Genomic DNA, 17,116 nt, shown 5'->3' on the forward strand with positions numbered 1-17,116 from the left:
TTTTGGAGTGTGGGAGGAAACCAGAATACCCAGAAGAAAGCCATGTAGGCTCAGGGAGAACATCCATAAATTTACTAAAAAAAAGAGTGCAACTGCACTTGCAAAGTGCACAGTCTATTTGTCCTTAGTAAATCCACCCCGGCCAGTATGTATGTCGCAAGCAACATTAACGTTTTTGAGGTTTCTCTATCATTAATGTTATTTACAACATTTTTTTGTCTTCATTGACTAGTTAAATTATTTTTTTGATGGTCACATTTGATTCTATATTAAATTATATTAAAAATTCCTTCACAAACTAAAATGTATATATTACAAATTCATAGGTATGGTTTTGAAATAGATGGAGCTCACAGAGGACAGAGGAAACACATGACTGAGAAAAAAAAAGCACCATTTATAGTTCTGCATTGTCACTGGTTAACCATTAATGTGAAGTATTGTAGTAGAAGTGGTCCAGTGATTATATATGACCCTGCAGGGACCAGTTTTCATGGGTGAAATTCATTTTCTGTTCTATCCCCCTGCTAGTCACTGGAATGTATCACAGAGCTTTATACCTTTTCCCCTGCAGGTTCTCAGGATATGCAGCTGTCAGTTTGAATGCTCGCCATTGTTAATAAGGCTCAAAACCCGCATTACTGTTTATTAAAATATATTGCTGCCTAATGTATTTTCTTTACATTGATTGATGAGCTATGGTGCTTTGTGGTTTGAATTTTAAATTGATAGTATGCATTTTGATGGAGGACTGTCATAGGCTTGTGTCATCTGGCTGGTCTTCCCTGCTGTCCAGTACCCCATTAAAGTGAGACATAACACATATTCCCAGCCTGGGCTCAACAGGCAGGGAGCTCAGCTTTTCATGGGTCTCCAAGCATTCCCAGCAATGAAAAAGACTTCTTAGAGAATGTAGGCAACAAAAATAACATCAAGCACCCTCTAGTGGATTCTTCATATATGCAGGACTCACAGGCTAGTGAAACAGGTAGTTTGGTTAACCGAGACATATCCCCAGGCTGTGACTTCTGTGAAAGATAGATCTTCACATGAGTAAGATTGCCGTTAAAGTCCAGTTTAAGCCTTTTTTATGTTTGTAATGCAGTCAAGCTGCATAAACGGTGCTTGCATCTTTTTTATTTTTAGCGTACTATTGTGCTGCAGCTGGCGTTAAAATACAATGTCTTGGCATAACTCTGGAGATCTGCACCACTGCTGAGTACAGAGCTGCTCAGGGAATGTATGCACTCTTGAATGGAGCACTGGGTAGGGGGCATGTAAGGCTGCTGCTCACTGTGTTGCACAAGGTATTCATACTCTTGCTGCAGGACAATAGTATAATACGGTACAAAAAAATGCCCACATTTATGTATAATAAGTTGATAAATTAGTAAAATTCCAATTTTGCTGAATCCGATTACTCATCTGGGACCTGCTTTCTCTAGAACCTTATTTTTCTTGTCCCCCCAGCTCACCTATCTTGTGTCTTGTTAACTGGCTAGCTTTCGAAAAAAAAAAAAAAACACTCACAAAATCTGATGCCATAGCCACACATCCTGAATATTTAACAGAATTTGTCTAACAACATTTTGTCCCTTTTCAACTAGGTTTGTTGGAAGACCTGGCAGCTACAACTACATTTTCAATGATTACAGAGTGGAAGAGGTAAGTTACACAGCTAATGCATATCCCACATCTAGAACTGAACTCCGGGCAGATATATAATATATAAAGTATTACATCATTAACAGTTACTAGCTTTTGTACCTACATTTTGGTACCAGCATCTTGCAGCACACAGACAGGGAGAAGGAGGGACAGAACTGGTTCCAATTAGATGTGCTGCATGCAAATGTTTTGACAAGGACTATACTCTTAGGAGGAGAAAGACGAGTGATGTTCTCAATGTTCTGCTGCTGCCCTTCACTGTTCAATCAAAAGGCTGTAGGTGCAGAGAGGACACCACTATGTTATGTAAGTGGGGAGTTCCACCTAAATCTCCTATATGAGGAGACTAGGTAAATCCCAGCCAATGGATGGACAGAAATACAGTTTCTTTAAATGGTATTTTATCTGTGTACTTACCTGCTTGACTTCCGAAAACAGTGCTCAAAATATTTTTGTTAGCCCCCATCAATAGAAAGAATCAAATCTTGCATATAGATACTAAGTGACGTGTTAAAAATTTAGTAAAGTGCCAAATCTGCTGGATTAGGTTACTCATTTCTGCCTACTTTAGTAGTGGGTACTTCAAATACTTTAGATTTGAGTTGGGCTCACTGATACATCTCCAGGAAAACCCACCTTGTGCAGTCACTGAAGTTAACGGAAGTAAAGACAGGTAAAGAATATTACCCATACATTTCATGAACTGTTTTTGCTTGTAGTGTGCTCCGGGAGGATGTCTGATGGAGCTCTGCATTCAACTCAGTATCATCATGTTGGGGAAACAACTGATACAGAACAACTTGTTCGAGATTGCAATACCGTGAGTACCCTAAAAATTGTATAATATTCTTTTAGCTTGGGTATCAGAGCAGAAAACAACAGTAAGGTTGTCATCCATTCGAAGAATCTTAAGACTTCACATATTTAGAAATTTACAAGTGGAAAAGTGTAATTAAGAGTTTTCAATTTGGGTAAAAAACTACATTTGGGTGAAATTTGCAATTGTGGCAAATGCATTGGAGACAATAGGGAAGGCGAATTAAAATGTATGTAATACCTAAATCTATTTTTCAGTATTCATGTTTTTTTTGATAGTTTTTGTGAATCTGTTTCAAAGTTTCCAACTTGGAGATCCTGCCAGTAATTGCATTTGCAGGTCCAGACTGACAACGCTAAGCCACTGCCTTGAAATTATTAGTAGTATTGTCAGCCTGCCATGCAAACTTCTTCAGCTAGGTCTTGAGCTCTCTATATGATGGACCTGATAGGCAGCCCAACAGCCAACTGAAGGAGCACACGTGGCAGCCATTAGATTAGGGTTGTCAGTCTGCAGCAGTCTGAAGTGCTGTTGCTGGCAGGATCCTAGGTAAGACAACAGATTCACAAAATAATATTTTGCTTGAGAAAACTGTATACAGTGGAATAGCATGCCAAACATAGTGAGAAATTGAATTTATGGTACATTTAAGGGTGGTTTTGAAGGATGCAATGGGCTTTAAAGCAGGCCTTGCAAGGTTGGTCCCACAACGTGAATGGCTGCTGTAAAATAAAAAAGAACAATAGGGAAATAAAATGAATACACATACCTATCTTTCCCCCAGCCTCTGCACTGCAGGGGGTGATGTTATTATCCTCCCATTACAATCTTTGGGAAGGTACACAAAATATTAGGAGATGGCACTCCAGCATAGTGCAGGAGCCAGGAGGTTTGACATATTGATCATTACTTGGGATTTTGCCAGGAAACGATAAGAAGGATGACCCACCAAAGCCAGGGTTAAGGTGTTCCTTATATTTTATAACTTTTCCCTACAGTTTTTTTTTTTTTTGCCTTTAAACTGGTTCTAAAGCTGTGACATTTTTTGTACCTTAATTAATTCCCTGCATTAAGGTAAAAAATATCCCAGTATTTGTATTGCCCCTCATCCCCCCCCCACACACACACACCTTATACAGTGGTGATCGAAAGTTTGGGCACCCCAGGAATAAAATTTGTATTAATGTGCATAAAAAAGCCAGGGAAAGATGGAAAAATCTCCAAAAGGCATCAAATTACAGATTAGACATTCTTATAATATGTCAACAAAAGTTAGATTTTATTTCCATCATTGACACTTTCAAAATTACAGAAAACAAAAAAATGGCGTCTACAAAAGTTTGGGCACCCTGCAGAATTTATAGCATTCACTGCCCCCTTTGCAAGGCTGAGACCTGCCAGTGTCATGGATTGTTCTCAATCATTGTCTAGGAAGACCAGGTGATGTCAATCTCAAAGGTTTTAAATGCCCAGACTCATCTGACCTTGCCCCAACAATCAGCACCATGGGATCTTCTAAGCAGTTGTCTAGAAAACTGAAAATAGTTGACGCTCACAAAGCTGGAGAAGGCTATAAGAAGATAGCAAAGCGTTTTCAGATGTCAATATCCTCTGTTCGGAATGTAATTAAGAAATGGCAGTCATCAGGAACAGTGGAAGTTAAAGCAAGATCTGGAAGGCCAAGAAAAATATCAGACAGTCAAAACCCCCGTTGGACCTCATGATCCCTCCAGAAAGATCTGGCAGACACTGGAGTTGTGGTACACTATTCCACTATAAAGAGATACTTGTACAAATATGGTCTTCATGGAAGAGTTGTCAGAAGAAAACCTCTTCTACGTCCTCACCACAAAAATCAGTGTTTGAACTTTGGAAATGAACATATAGACAAGCCTGATGCATTTTGAAAACAAGTTCTGTGGACCGATGAGGTTAAAATTTAACTTTTTGGCCGGAATGAGCAAAGGTAAGTTTGGAGAAGGGGCACAGAATTTAATGAAAAGAACCTCTGTCCAACTGTTAAGCATGGGGGTGGATCAATCATGCTTTGGGGTTGTATTGCAGCCAGTGGCACAGGGAACATCTCAAGGAAAAATGGATTCAATAAAATTTGCTGAAATTTTGGATGGTAACTTCTGTGATGCCTTCTGTGAAAAAGCTGAAGTTAAAGAGAGGATGGCTTCTACAAATGGATAATGATCCTAAACACACCTCAAAATCCACGGGGGATTACATCAAGCTTACAAGCTGTGATACTTGCCAGAGGGGGCAGTACAAGATATTAACTCTGCAGGCTGGCCAAACTTTTGCAGAAGCCATTTTTTTGTTTTCTGTTATTTTGAAAGTGTAAATGATGGAAATAAAATCTAACTTTTGTTGACATATTATAAGAATGTCTAATCTGTAATTTGATGCCTTTTGGAGATTTTTCCATCTTTCCTTGGCTTCTTTATGCACAATAATACACATTTTTACCTGGGGTGCCCAAACTTTCGATCCCCACTGTACTCGCCTGAGTTCTCACTCAATCCAGCCCTGTGCCCATTTCTAGCCTCCAGCCACAGTCAATCAAATTCTGTGAGCAGAGAGCAGGGGACAGGGACCAAGTTCAGCTGTGTGTGTGTCTGTTCCCAAAGGAAGTGACTTCCTATGGTGGTGCACAGGCAGGAGTCAAGAGCACCGGCTGGGGACCCCAGAAGAGGAGGTTCAGGGCTGCTCTGTGCAATACTATTGCACAGAGCAGGTAGGTATAACATGTTTGTTATAAAAAAGAAAAAAATCTTAACCATTACAATCACTTTAAAGTAGCTACTCAGGCTGATGGAGGTAGGCCTGATCTGTCCAGCCGGGCTTGCATTTTTACTGTAGGTTCACTGTAAATGACTACCGAAGGCTAAAAAGATTCCTTTAAGTGTATGTTTACTTTTTTAGAAATACCTTACTATTTTTTTAATTTTTTTTTTTTTTTTTAATTACTATTTTTTTAACTACTTCTTTGACTAAAGTCAAGTGTTTCTTTCTAGGTTCACATAGTGACCACACAGAAATAAGTACAAATGGCAGCTTTGTTACATAGTTACATAGTTACATAGTAGGTGAGGTTGAATAAAGACAATAGTCCATCCAGTTCAACCTGTGTAGGTGTGTGTGACTGTAATCATCTAACATAGCCCTTTATCTCCTGATCCTTGAGATGTAAGTCTAAGAGTCTTTTGAAAGTCACCATACTACCCGCAGAAACCACCTCTTGTGGTAGACAATTCCACAATCTTGTAGCCCTAACAGTAAAGAACCCCCCACGTTGCCTGAGGTTAAAACGCTTCTCCTCTAATCGCTCTAATTGTTGATATTGAAGTCAGGTCACTGATTTGGGGTGATGCCCTATGATGGTTATTTTATTAATACATATGTTCTGCCATGTAGTAAGAATTGTAAAGAATTCTGTTTATCCCCTTTAACCACTTTATCACCGGAGGATTTTCCTGCTTTACGTCCAGGCCACTTTTTGCAACTTGGCACTGTGCGACTTTAACTGAAAATTGCGCGGACATGCAACGCCGCACCCAAACAAAATTTACGTCCTTTTCTTCCCATAAACAGAGCTTTCTTTTGGGGGTATTTGATCACCTCTGCGCTTTTCATTTTTTGCGATATTAATAGAAAAAGAGGGAAAATTTTGCGAAAAAATTTACATTTTCTACTTGACAGTTAAAAAATATCCAATCTATTCAATTTTTGTCATATATTTAGGCAAAAATGTATTTAGCTACATGTCTTTGACAAAAAAATTCTCAATGAGCGTATTTTTAACCGCTTTAAGACCGGAAGATTTTACCCCATTCCTGACCAGGCCATATTTTGCCATTCGGCACTGCATTATTTTAACGGACAATTGCGCGGTCGTGCGACTCTGTACCCAAATTAAATTTATGTCCTTTTTTCCCCACAAATAGAGCTTTCTTTTGGTGGTATTTGATCACCTGTGCGATTTTTACTTTTTGCGCTATAAACATAAAAAGAGCGACAATTTTGAAAAAATATCAATATTTTTCACATTTTTTTATATGAAATCCCCCCCCCCCCCAAAAATGTAAAAATCTAAATTTTTTAACATTTTAGGCCAATTTGTTTTCTGCTACATATGTTTGGTAAAAAAAATGCAAAAAAACGTATTTTGATTGGTTTGCGCAAAAGTTATCGCAGCTACTAACTATGGGAAATTTATGTCATTTTTATTGTTTTTTTTTTTTTTTAACTAGTAATGGCGGCGATCTGCGATTATTTTTTTTGCGGGACTGCGACATTGTGGCGGACAGATCGGACCCCTAACTGATTTTTCTTGACACTTTTGGGGTACCAGTGACATTACTACAGTAATCAGTGCTATAAATATGCACTGTTACTGTAATAATGACACTGGCAGGGAAGGGGTTAACTTTATTGGTGATCAAGGGGTTAAATGTATGCCTGGTGCTTACTTATGTGTGTGGGAGGAGGGGACTGTGTGACACAGACACAGATCGCAGGTTCAGCTATGCTGAATCCTGTGATCTGTCCCTGCCTGTCACATAGGAGATCCGCCCGCTTTGTTTACACAAGTGGGTGGATTTCCTCACTCGATCCCTGACGATCGGGGAAGAGCGGCGGTGATCACCACCTCTCCTCCCCTGACCCAACTCCCGCTATGTCTGAATACAGCGGGAGCGAGCCTTCGGCGGCTCGAGCGCGCCGCCGAGAAGGGGAGGAGTCCAGCAACGTAGGTTTATGTCGCTGGACGATAACGAGCCACTTTGCCGCAGTACCCTCAATGTGAGCGGTCGGCAAGTGGGTAACTGAAGTAATTCAGATAACTGGAGCATGACCAAGTATTTTCTCTAGATCAGTGATCTTCAGCCAATTGTTCATGAGTCATATGTGGATTTCAAATACAATATATGCTGTTCACTTTAGTCTCATAGTCAGTTTTGAGCTTTTAAGTATCTCTGTAGCTGAAAGTAAAGTTTCCCAAACATAGTTTGGTCATGTACTACTCTCATAAGGTTTTCTATAAGGCAGTTTCACCTGGCTTGTTAAAAATATTAGATCTGCTTAGCTGGACTGGCTGTCACTGGACAATCTTTTTTTTTTTTTTTCAACCTTTAGTGAAGCCAGGTTCCATAACAAAGAATACAGTTTTTTGCACGTGGTGCACCTTAAAGTAACATATCAAGTTATCTCCCAGTAGGCATTATATCAAACTGGATCACTGGACAAACTTTACAAGAGACAAAGCCTTAAATTCACATTTTACACCTCCCTTTTATTCCCATCAAAAGGCAGTCAGAATCTGCTATTCAAGCATGCTGTGTAAATTAAAGAAATCTGTCTTTTCCAAAAGGGCCCAAGAACCCAGGGGGCACACACATCCATAATTGCTTGAGTGTCCGCCATTTTTCTGCTGGCACTAAGTAGGAGTAAGCTTTTTTTGTGTCCTACCTACAATGGTGTTGGTCACTGACTTTAATATGTTGCTCCACTCCACTTTGCCCATCTCAGCTCCATCTTCCTTCTGGTAAGTTTCTAAGGACAGCGTTATCAATCATACTTACAGTAAACCGGGACCAAAACATTTCAGGAGAAGCTTGGGGTGAGTAATAGGAACCATAAAATGCCAGACTGTACCTGCCCTGGGTGTTATTTGCACACTCCTGCTAAAGCCTGCAGTTATTCCTATACAAATACTGACTTTCTGAAAGTCAATATTTGCATAGACTTAGGCTCCAAGAACAACAAAAGTATATTGGAAAATGCTGCAAGCTGAATTCCCACTTGGGTATATCAATTCACTTATATTACTCATATTAGGATTTAGGAATGACAAAGAACGCATGCACTAAGTAAGTGATTTACAAGCAGCTTGAGATGTAAGTAAAGGTGAGTGGGTGTGGGATGTGTTTATCACGGGTCAAACATGTTTCTTTAGAAGAGGGGGTCAGAGAAGAGAATTCATGAACAAGATAAATTTCCCTTCAGAAATGGGTTTTCAGAGAACACTTGAGTATAAAATATAGGTCCGATTACATAAATAGTCTAGCCCTAGAGGGACTATAAAACGCACCTCCCTATCTTCATCCCCATATGGGAGAGGTGTTTTGTAGTCCACCAAGGAGAACTCTACAGGGCTGACAACAATGCTTGGGATATCAGTGCTGAAGAGACAGCATTGTCTGCCCACTACAGGAAGTTTGAAGCTTACTGGATTTCCGGCAGATCAACAGACATTTTTCTGCACTTGGAGCATTTGTAAAGAGACAAAACCTGATGATGTATACATAATTTGCAAAGATGTACTGCAAACTTTATTTTTTATTTTTTGGGGGGGGTTTGTTTAATTTTGCCTTGACATACACTTTATATAGGTTTTACTGATTCAACAGCACCCTTGCCCTTTCATGCGACCAAGTGATCTTCCTTCTACAATATCCTATATCTGCCTCTAACTTGTACTGTTTATTTATGTATGATTCAGAAGTTTCACTTCACATTGTATTTACATATTTGTGGATTAACATTATGTACACAACACGTCGTAGCTGTTTTCACAACCTTCAGATTAAAGAGAAGAAAGGGAGATTTAGTGATTAAATGAATCACAAATGGAATGTCTTTATACAATTATGACTAGCAATACAAGCATCCAAGCAAACAGAATTGTCTTTATCTTACTGCACAATATTTGGTTGGCTGTTTTAAAGTGCTTTTTGACCCGAGCTATGTTAGAAATTGTAACAGAGACAGTTTTATGGGGCGTAAGGCGAAACAGGTGGCGAGGGTGACATTGCTGGATCCAGTCCGCGGTGTTCTACAGCGCCGCTTGCCTTTGGTTTGTTTATGGGGTTTTGCACAGTTGCCAGACATCAAATATACAAACTAAATCTCTGGCAGTCCTATTAAGAGCTGAAATCACTGGGCAATAATTGTGCTACTTTTGTGTGATGTCAGTTTTCGAAAGCAGCACCATGACTCTTGCATTCCATTGTGGTTACAAAGGAACTCATTTAATATGTTGTTATATATCCACGTGGCTATCAAAAACAAATAGTGCATATAAAGTATGGGCAATGGAAGACAGGCAAAACCCTTTTCTTTTAATCAGTTTTTCCTAGCGTAGGATAGATCCTAGCATAGGGACTGACACCAGTTTGTAATGATATTGTTGGCATTTGCAAAGTAATCATGACTTTGAAGTGGTTAAACTAGTACTAGGGTTAGGCTGAGTGATACTTTAGGGCCCCTTTCAAACATGCAGGCCGTTCCTCCGTTTTTCATGCATCCATTGAAGGACAAAAAACGGGCATTAATGCATTCCTCTGGAAAAACGGATGTCAATGGATGATCATCCATTGGCATCCCTTTTCATCAGCTTCTGTCAACATCTAATTTTTGAATGGATGAAAGCCCTATTTTTCATTCGTCAAGAAAAACGGATGAAAATGGATGAGAAAGGATGAAAAACGGATGACAACAGATGAAAAACGGAAGACAACAGATAAAAACAGATTAAAAACGGATGACAACGGATGAAAAACGCATGACAATGGATGACAACAGATGACAACGGATGACAACAGATGAAAAACGGATGACAACGGATGACAACAGATAAAAGCAGATGAAAAATGTATGACAACGGATGAAAAACAGATAACAGATAAAAACAGATGAAAAACGGATGACAACAGATGAAAAACGGATGACAATGGATGACAACAGATGACAACGGATGACAACAGATGAAAAACAGATGACAACGGATGAAAAACGGATAACAACAGATAAAAACAGATAAAAAACGGATGACAACAGATGAAAAATGGATGACAATGGATGACAACAGATGAAAAACGGATGACAACGGATGAAAAACGGATAACAACAGATAAAAACAGATAAAAAACGGATGACAACAGATGAAAAATGGATGACAATGGATGACAACAGATGACAACGAATGACAACAGATGAAAAACGGATGACAACAGATAAAAACAGATGAAAAACAGATGACAACAGATGGAAAAATGAATGTGAAACTGATGCTGACTGAAGAAAACTGATGAAAAAAAACATGACTGAACTGATGAAATGAACCATCCGTATGTGTGAAAGGGGCCTTAGGTGGTTCTAAACCCAAAAGGGTTTTTTACCTTATTGCATTACCTGCATTAAGGTAAAAAGCCTTCCACTAGGTGCCCCCCCCCCCTTCCTGAATACTTATCTGAGTTCTGTATCAATCCAATGCTGTGCCTGTCTGCAACAGCGCTGGTCCTCTCTCTCCCCTCTCACAGGCACAGAGACAGCAGTGGCAGCCATTGGCTCCTGCAGCTTTCAATCAAATTCTGTAAGCAGAGAACATGGGAGGGGTTTGAGCCTCACTGTGGGTTCCTATGAATGCACACAACTATATGAAGTGGCTTACTATGGGGGAGCACAGAGAAATGGAGGAGCCGAGATCATCAGCAAGGGACCCCAGAGGAGAGGACGCTTACAAAAGGAGCTTTGAGGTTAGGTTTGTAATGTATGTAAATTCAGGTACAAAAAATGTAATAGATTTCAACTTTCCAGTCCTTAGATGTGGTGATTGCATTACATTTTTTTTTTTTCAGAAATGTTCAATTATTTAAACTTGGTAATCCTTCCAGTGCTAGCGTGACAATACTCATTCACTGCACTATATCAATAGAGGAGCAGTGTTATCACTCTAAAAAACTAGTTAGGACTACAGAACACCTCACCTCATCTCCATAACATAGGGGTGGCATCTTTTCATCACTGGAGGAGAAAAGACTGGATAAATGCTTCCTCCTGCCTGCAGCACACTGATGACATCATTTTAGCCTAGGCAAAGTCAAGAGCACAAGGACAGGTTTTACCCACTTGCCGACTGCAATACGTATACAGTATGTACTTTATCCATTTCCCTGAAGTTCAGCTCTAACCTTTACAATAGCTGGTAGAGTAGGTTCCTGTAATGTACATACACTATGCATATTGATCAGAATGGGCACAGTGATAGAGACAGCACTGGCTCGCTCTCAAATCTACAGTCATGTTGAGTAAATTCTCTCCATAGATGAACAATTAAGCTGTTAGGATTACTTCCTAGAAAGTGATTAGTGAACCAAAGGAAGGATTTAGGCAAGTCATGAAAAGTGGACCTGAGGCTCTGGCTAATACAAAGCATTCTTCAAATTGTAATCATTGGACTATAAGCTTTGATAAGTCAATAGCAAAGCCTTCGGGATTTCAAACATTTTCAGCCCGTGGGTCCATGATACCGATACATCATTATAACAAGCATTTATTTTCCCATCTGTGTGATTTGTTGGCTTAGGATTCTCTGGTCCAGAACATAATGTTTCCTTTCTATTAAAGGCAATCTAAGTGCCGCAGGATACTTTATTTAAAGGTGCCTTTCTGTTAAAAACATGACCATTTAACATTTACCTAGAACATGGTACACTGTCTTCCTGCTTAGGAGTGCTGCATAGTGATTGTGTTTTACTGTTCCTGTCTGAGCCCAGACTAAATGGAACAACAGATGGAGCGGATGGTCATCCGCTGACATCCGCAATCCCATTGACATGCATTATGTCCGTATATCACCCGCAAACGGATGGGGTGATATACGGACATACGGACCGGACTGCCCGCTTGAAAGGGGCCTAAAACTTTTAACTTTGCATTCATTTATTTTTGTAGGGGCAAATGTTAAAAAAAATGCTTTGTAGCAGAAGCATAATTCATGTGCCTTTATAAAAAGGACAATTTACAGAATAATATTTGTAGTTAACCCTCCCTAATTAGTTTGTGTTAACATAAAATTTGCAGTTAAAATTGTAGGTAAGCCTTATTATTTTTATTACCTCCTTCATTCCCCTCCTATAGCTTTTTTTATTTTTGGTCACCTTTTCAATTTGCATTATTTTTCATAGCGCTAAATTAAAGAGCTTGGGGGAGGGGGTGCACTTTGGCATTCCTCTTGGGTGCCAAAGAACCTTGACCCAGCACTGTTTGTATGCAATAAGTGGGACAATTTTTCTTTTTTAATTTTTACATTTTTTTCTTTTTTAATTTTTAACTATTGTGGTGCAAAAGAAAATGAGCAGGGGTTCTTTGAGATTTAGTGAGCCTTGCCTTGTTACTGTTTGTTGAGATATCCCAAGAAGATGGACTTGAGGCTCCGTTCACATATTCGTTCACAGAATTGCCGCAATTCTGCCGGTGATTGCAAATCGACCAATGAATCACAATAAATTTGCGCAATTAGAATCGCAGGACGATTGTCGCCCAAAAGAAGTTTTGGGTGACAAGCGTCCCACTATTCTATTTGAATGATTTTACTGTGGTTCGTCGGACGACAATCACGGCAAAATCACGCCGCGTTTAGGGTGCCATTGAGAGTGACAGCAAATTTCAGGATGCCCGCGCGATTCCTGTGAGTCAGGATTGCGGGCAGAATCGCCGCAATTTTGCCCGCTATCCAGGAGGCCAATATTTGAACGGAGCCTAAGGGTTCAGGGTGTGTAGGTAAGTGCGGTATTAGTAAAGAATGTTTTCTTTTTATTGGGAGCGCCTCATCCATGCAACAGAAGAGGGCGTTGATTAGGGGAACAGGGGAGAACTAAGGCAAGACTTATAACACTACTTTGCATTTTAGTACAGCAGAGTCAGTGTTGTCAGCTCATCAGAAAGGTGGGAGCCCATTGGATTTCTAGCAGATCAATAGATATTTTTTTTTTTGTAGTACCAAAGGTTTAAAGAGACAAACATGAGGAAATGTGCTTGTAATGGAGCGATTATTATGTTGTTTTTTGCTCTTTATTTTGCCAACATAAACAATTTCGAACTAAATTCCAGGCAAACAGCTCAATACACAATTGAAATACATATATGGAAACTGTTTTACCTGCCAAAAGAATTTGTAATTTTATCCATCCAATACTGAGAATAACACACTTACCACACAGCATGGCCAGCCCTGTGGCCTGACTTTTCTTCACTGCAGTTAAGCAATACAGTCTGGTTATTTCCCTGGCCTCAAGTTTGTGGTTGGACAGCCAAGAACAGCAGATTACTGATGAGTCATCTCTCTGCTCTCTTTACTTGAGAGTGTGTGCCTTGTTGGCACGTGTACAGGGGCTGATATTAAGACAGATTCAGGTACTTATACTATCTGCATTTAAAATACATTTCATGATACTTGATTGAATACATCAATTAAGATGAAAACTTTACCCTCTCACCAACCTCTGGCTAATCGCTCTAATAATTAAAAAAGAAAACTGAGCTAATCAAATTACTTACCTTAATCTAGGCTCACATAATATGCTGGTCTAGAGTCTTCTTTCTTCTGGACTGCAGATTTGAGGTCCTTCTTTGGGTGCCCACATCATTGCCTGCTGATGTAGACACTTCCTAATGGCTTTCCATCAGTGGTTTCCTCACAGGCTCCTGAAGGCTCCAGCAGTGGCATAATGACAGCATGATTGGGGGAGGAAACAGACTGCTTAGAGGCGGGCCTAGATTTCAACATTGGTTTACCAGTCTTGACTTTCAAAAATGGGGCATTGGATGGACCCTTGATAGTGGGATCTTAAAGAGGGCTTTGGATGGGGTATTTGTAGAATAAATTACTGAATGGGGGCAAGCAAGGTGGGCAGGAGTAATTGAGGGTGGACAATATTGTCCATGTGTGAGCGTTAGAGTTCAGCTTTAACACCAAACATTTAGGTTCACATATAAGCCCAGCTGTGGCTGGTTCTCTTTCATGTTTTTCGACATATTGCTGCCGTTTCACCACCTACAGTTACCGTCCATGTGTAATGAGGGACTTAAAGGCCTCTTCCAAGTAAACATATGTCAGTAATGCTAATGTCGAATAATAACAGATCCAGAGGGAGATAATTAATGCACGCTAAACATTAGAACCTACAATTTCCATATTTCTGCAGAATTCCGTGGCTTTTACAAGTGTCGTATAAACACCAGATTTCTGAAAAGTACACAAATCTCAGCCGGCTGGCAAAAAGAGTCTTTTTTTTGTGTGTGTAATTATCCCATTACATTAATCTTGGGCAAGTTGAGTGCTTCATTCACTACCATTTCATTTGGATGTTGTAAACTTCCAGTCGCTAGTAGTCCTGATGCTCTTTGATGTTCTTTCCCCGCTGGTTCTTGAATTAGACAATGTGGGTATAGACTTCATAAAGGGAATTTTAAATTCCTCAGCGCAAAGCAGGGAACAATCATGCGATAAACGATTCAGTCTACAGATTCCTTTATCCATATTAAGTTTATTATGGAAGAACTCAAGATAAATATAAAGAACACAGATAACAAACTCAACCATGTAATATTTATTTTTCTTTTTTTTACTCTGTTAGTGTTGGGACTTAAACAATGTGATCATTTTGGTTTGCCACTTGCTAGCTCAAGGATAAAATCTGGTGTCCAGTGGGTGTACCTGCTCTGCAAGAGAGTGGGAAGAAAGCGGAAGCATTTATGTGGTCATACTAGGCAAAGAGAGGTCGGATGTGTATTTTGCTTTTTAGTGGCCTGGGTTTCCAGAATTCCAAAACTCCAACCTGCACACTGTTCCATTCAACAGTGTCGCTAAAGAACCTATAGAGCTGATAACTGGAGCAGTGATCAGGGGTGTGATGAACCATTGGAGCTGCAGGCTTCTGCATTGTGTGTGAGATCAGTGGTCTGATTCTGCATCATGTTGCTAGCCCGGGGTATTTTAACCCCTCCTGCAGCACTTAGTAAATAAAAATGCATAGAAAGTAAAGTGTATTCATTACTGCATATGCAGCCTGACTGCATTGCAGTAATAAATACAGACACTTTAAGTGGGCTTTTACCAGGGCCGGCCCTACCATGGGTCCCGCTGGGTCCATTGGACCCAGGCAGAACTTGGAGAGGGGCAGCAAATTGACTCCCAAGATTATTTTTCAAACAGTTTTGTGTGTCATCAATTTGCGGCACGTTACGGATGGCATTACTCTATCTCATACTGCCGCCCGTAGTGCAAACTGATGAGTATGAGGAGGCGGAGTGTCTCCTCCAGGTAACGTCCCTCACGTGATCGTTGTGTGCGCAAAGATCTCAGACTCCAGCGCACTCTATCTCACGCAGGGCAGGCTGGATCTTCTAGGGCGGTGGGCACGGCAGACACAGGAGTGACAGGAGGACCGAGAACAGACAGTGTGTGTTTGGTGGACCGGTCCGGTGGTGAGTTATGGAAGCAGATAACAGTATATATAATAGTTTCTAAATTTTATATTTATTTAAAATAATGGATGTGGGGACCTTTTGTTGGGTGTTATTTTTTTTTTTTAAGGGGAGGGGGGCAGAATTTTGTTCCTGGACCCAGGCAGCACAAGGTCTTGGGCCAGCCCTGGCTTTTACATACGTTTTGTTCTATTCTTTAGATGATTCTCAAGGAGTCCTAAGCCCAGCAAAATGGACATGTTTTTCAAGTCATATCAGGTTGTAATTGCTTTACACTTGCAGCAGTTCCTCAGCCTGGTTCAGGCTTGGAAGGAGAACATGATATTTTCCTGATATTTAATTACACAATTTACACAAGAATGCTACTATAGTAAATAACAAACCAGCTTCCCCATTCATAATTTTACCCAGCATAGTATAAGCCGAAAAATCATCACCTTAGAAAAACTTTGTTGGGTAATATGAACAAAATAAAAAAAATGGTGGCATTTGTTTAAAAAACAAATGTTAGTAGTTTTTTTTTTTTTTTTTTTAGGTTTACCTTAAGTGTCTGTAAAAATAAAACTTTAATCTTTTTTACTTTTGGATGGAGTAGGAAAGTAATAAAACCCCTGCCAGGTTTTTATTGCTGTCTGTGTTCCTGCTAAGGAGGTTCGCCCTTTCCTGGCATAAACAGTAAAAGGAAATCCAAAATGTTTTCCAAAAGGAACATCTGCTCCAGTGGCAAGTGTCCAAATGGGGACTTCCCCTCAGTTTGGAGAGATTTCGTGTTGTATTGTTGTATCTCTTGGACAGGAAGTGAAGGGGAAAATCCCAAATGGGACAAAGACAAAAAAGGAAGGGGAGGGGGGTCTTAAAGCAGAACTTAACTATATCCGAGCAACACAAGCTGAAAACACGATTTAATTAAATTATAATATTTAACACAAACACACCCATCTATCCATGTCTCCACACTTTAACCACTTTTACCCCCTTCCTGCCCAGGCTAATTTTCAGCTATTAGCGCTGTTGCACTTTGAATGACAATTGAGCGGTCCTGCAACACTATACCCAAAGAAAATGTTTATTATTAATTTTTTCACACAAATAGACCTCTCTTTTGGTGGTATTTAATCACCACTGGATTTTTTTATTTTTTTGCTAAACAAACAAAAAATTACTGAAACTTTTGAAAAAAAAAAAATAATTTTTTTTTCATAATTTGCTAAAAAATTTAGGAAACAGGTAATTTTTATCCTTCACTAATGTGCGCTGATGAGGCTGCAATGATGGTCACAGATGAGATGGCACTGGTGGGCACTGATGAGGAGGCACTGGTGGGCACAGGTGGGCACTGATGAGGCTGCACTGATA

At 39.8% G+C, this 17,116-nt stretch overlaps 1 protein-coding gene across 1 annotated transcript in view; it reads left to right on the forward strand.

Moving 5' to 3' along the window:
• The window catches only part of ANO2 (anoctamin 2), a 373,778-nt gene that overhangs the window by 230,409 nt on the left and 126,253 nt on the right, over nucleotides 1–17,116 (forward strand). Inside the window, exons 17-18 of the mRNA XM_082255012.1 lie at nucleotides 1,608–1,665; nucleotides 2,388–2,488. Of these exons, the coding sequence (XP_082111138.1) occupies nucleotides 1,608–1,665; nucleotides 2,388–2,488 (159 nt within the window). The remainder of the gene's footprint in view (nucleotides 1–1,607; nucleotides 1,666–2,387; nucleotides 2,489–17,116) is intronic.

The sequence above is a fragment of the Pelophylax lessonae genome (assembly GCF_965119305.1).
Source record: "Pelophylax lessonae genome assembly, chromosome: 4".
Taxonomy (NCBI): Eukaryota; Metazoa; Chordata; class Amphibia; order Anura; family Ranidae; genus Pelophylax; species Pelophylax lessonae.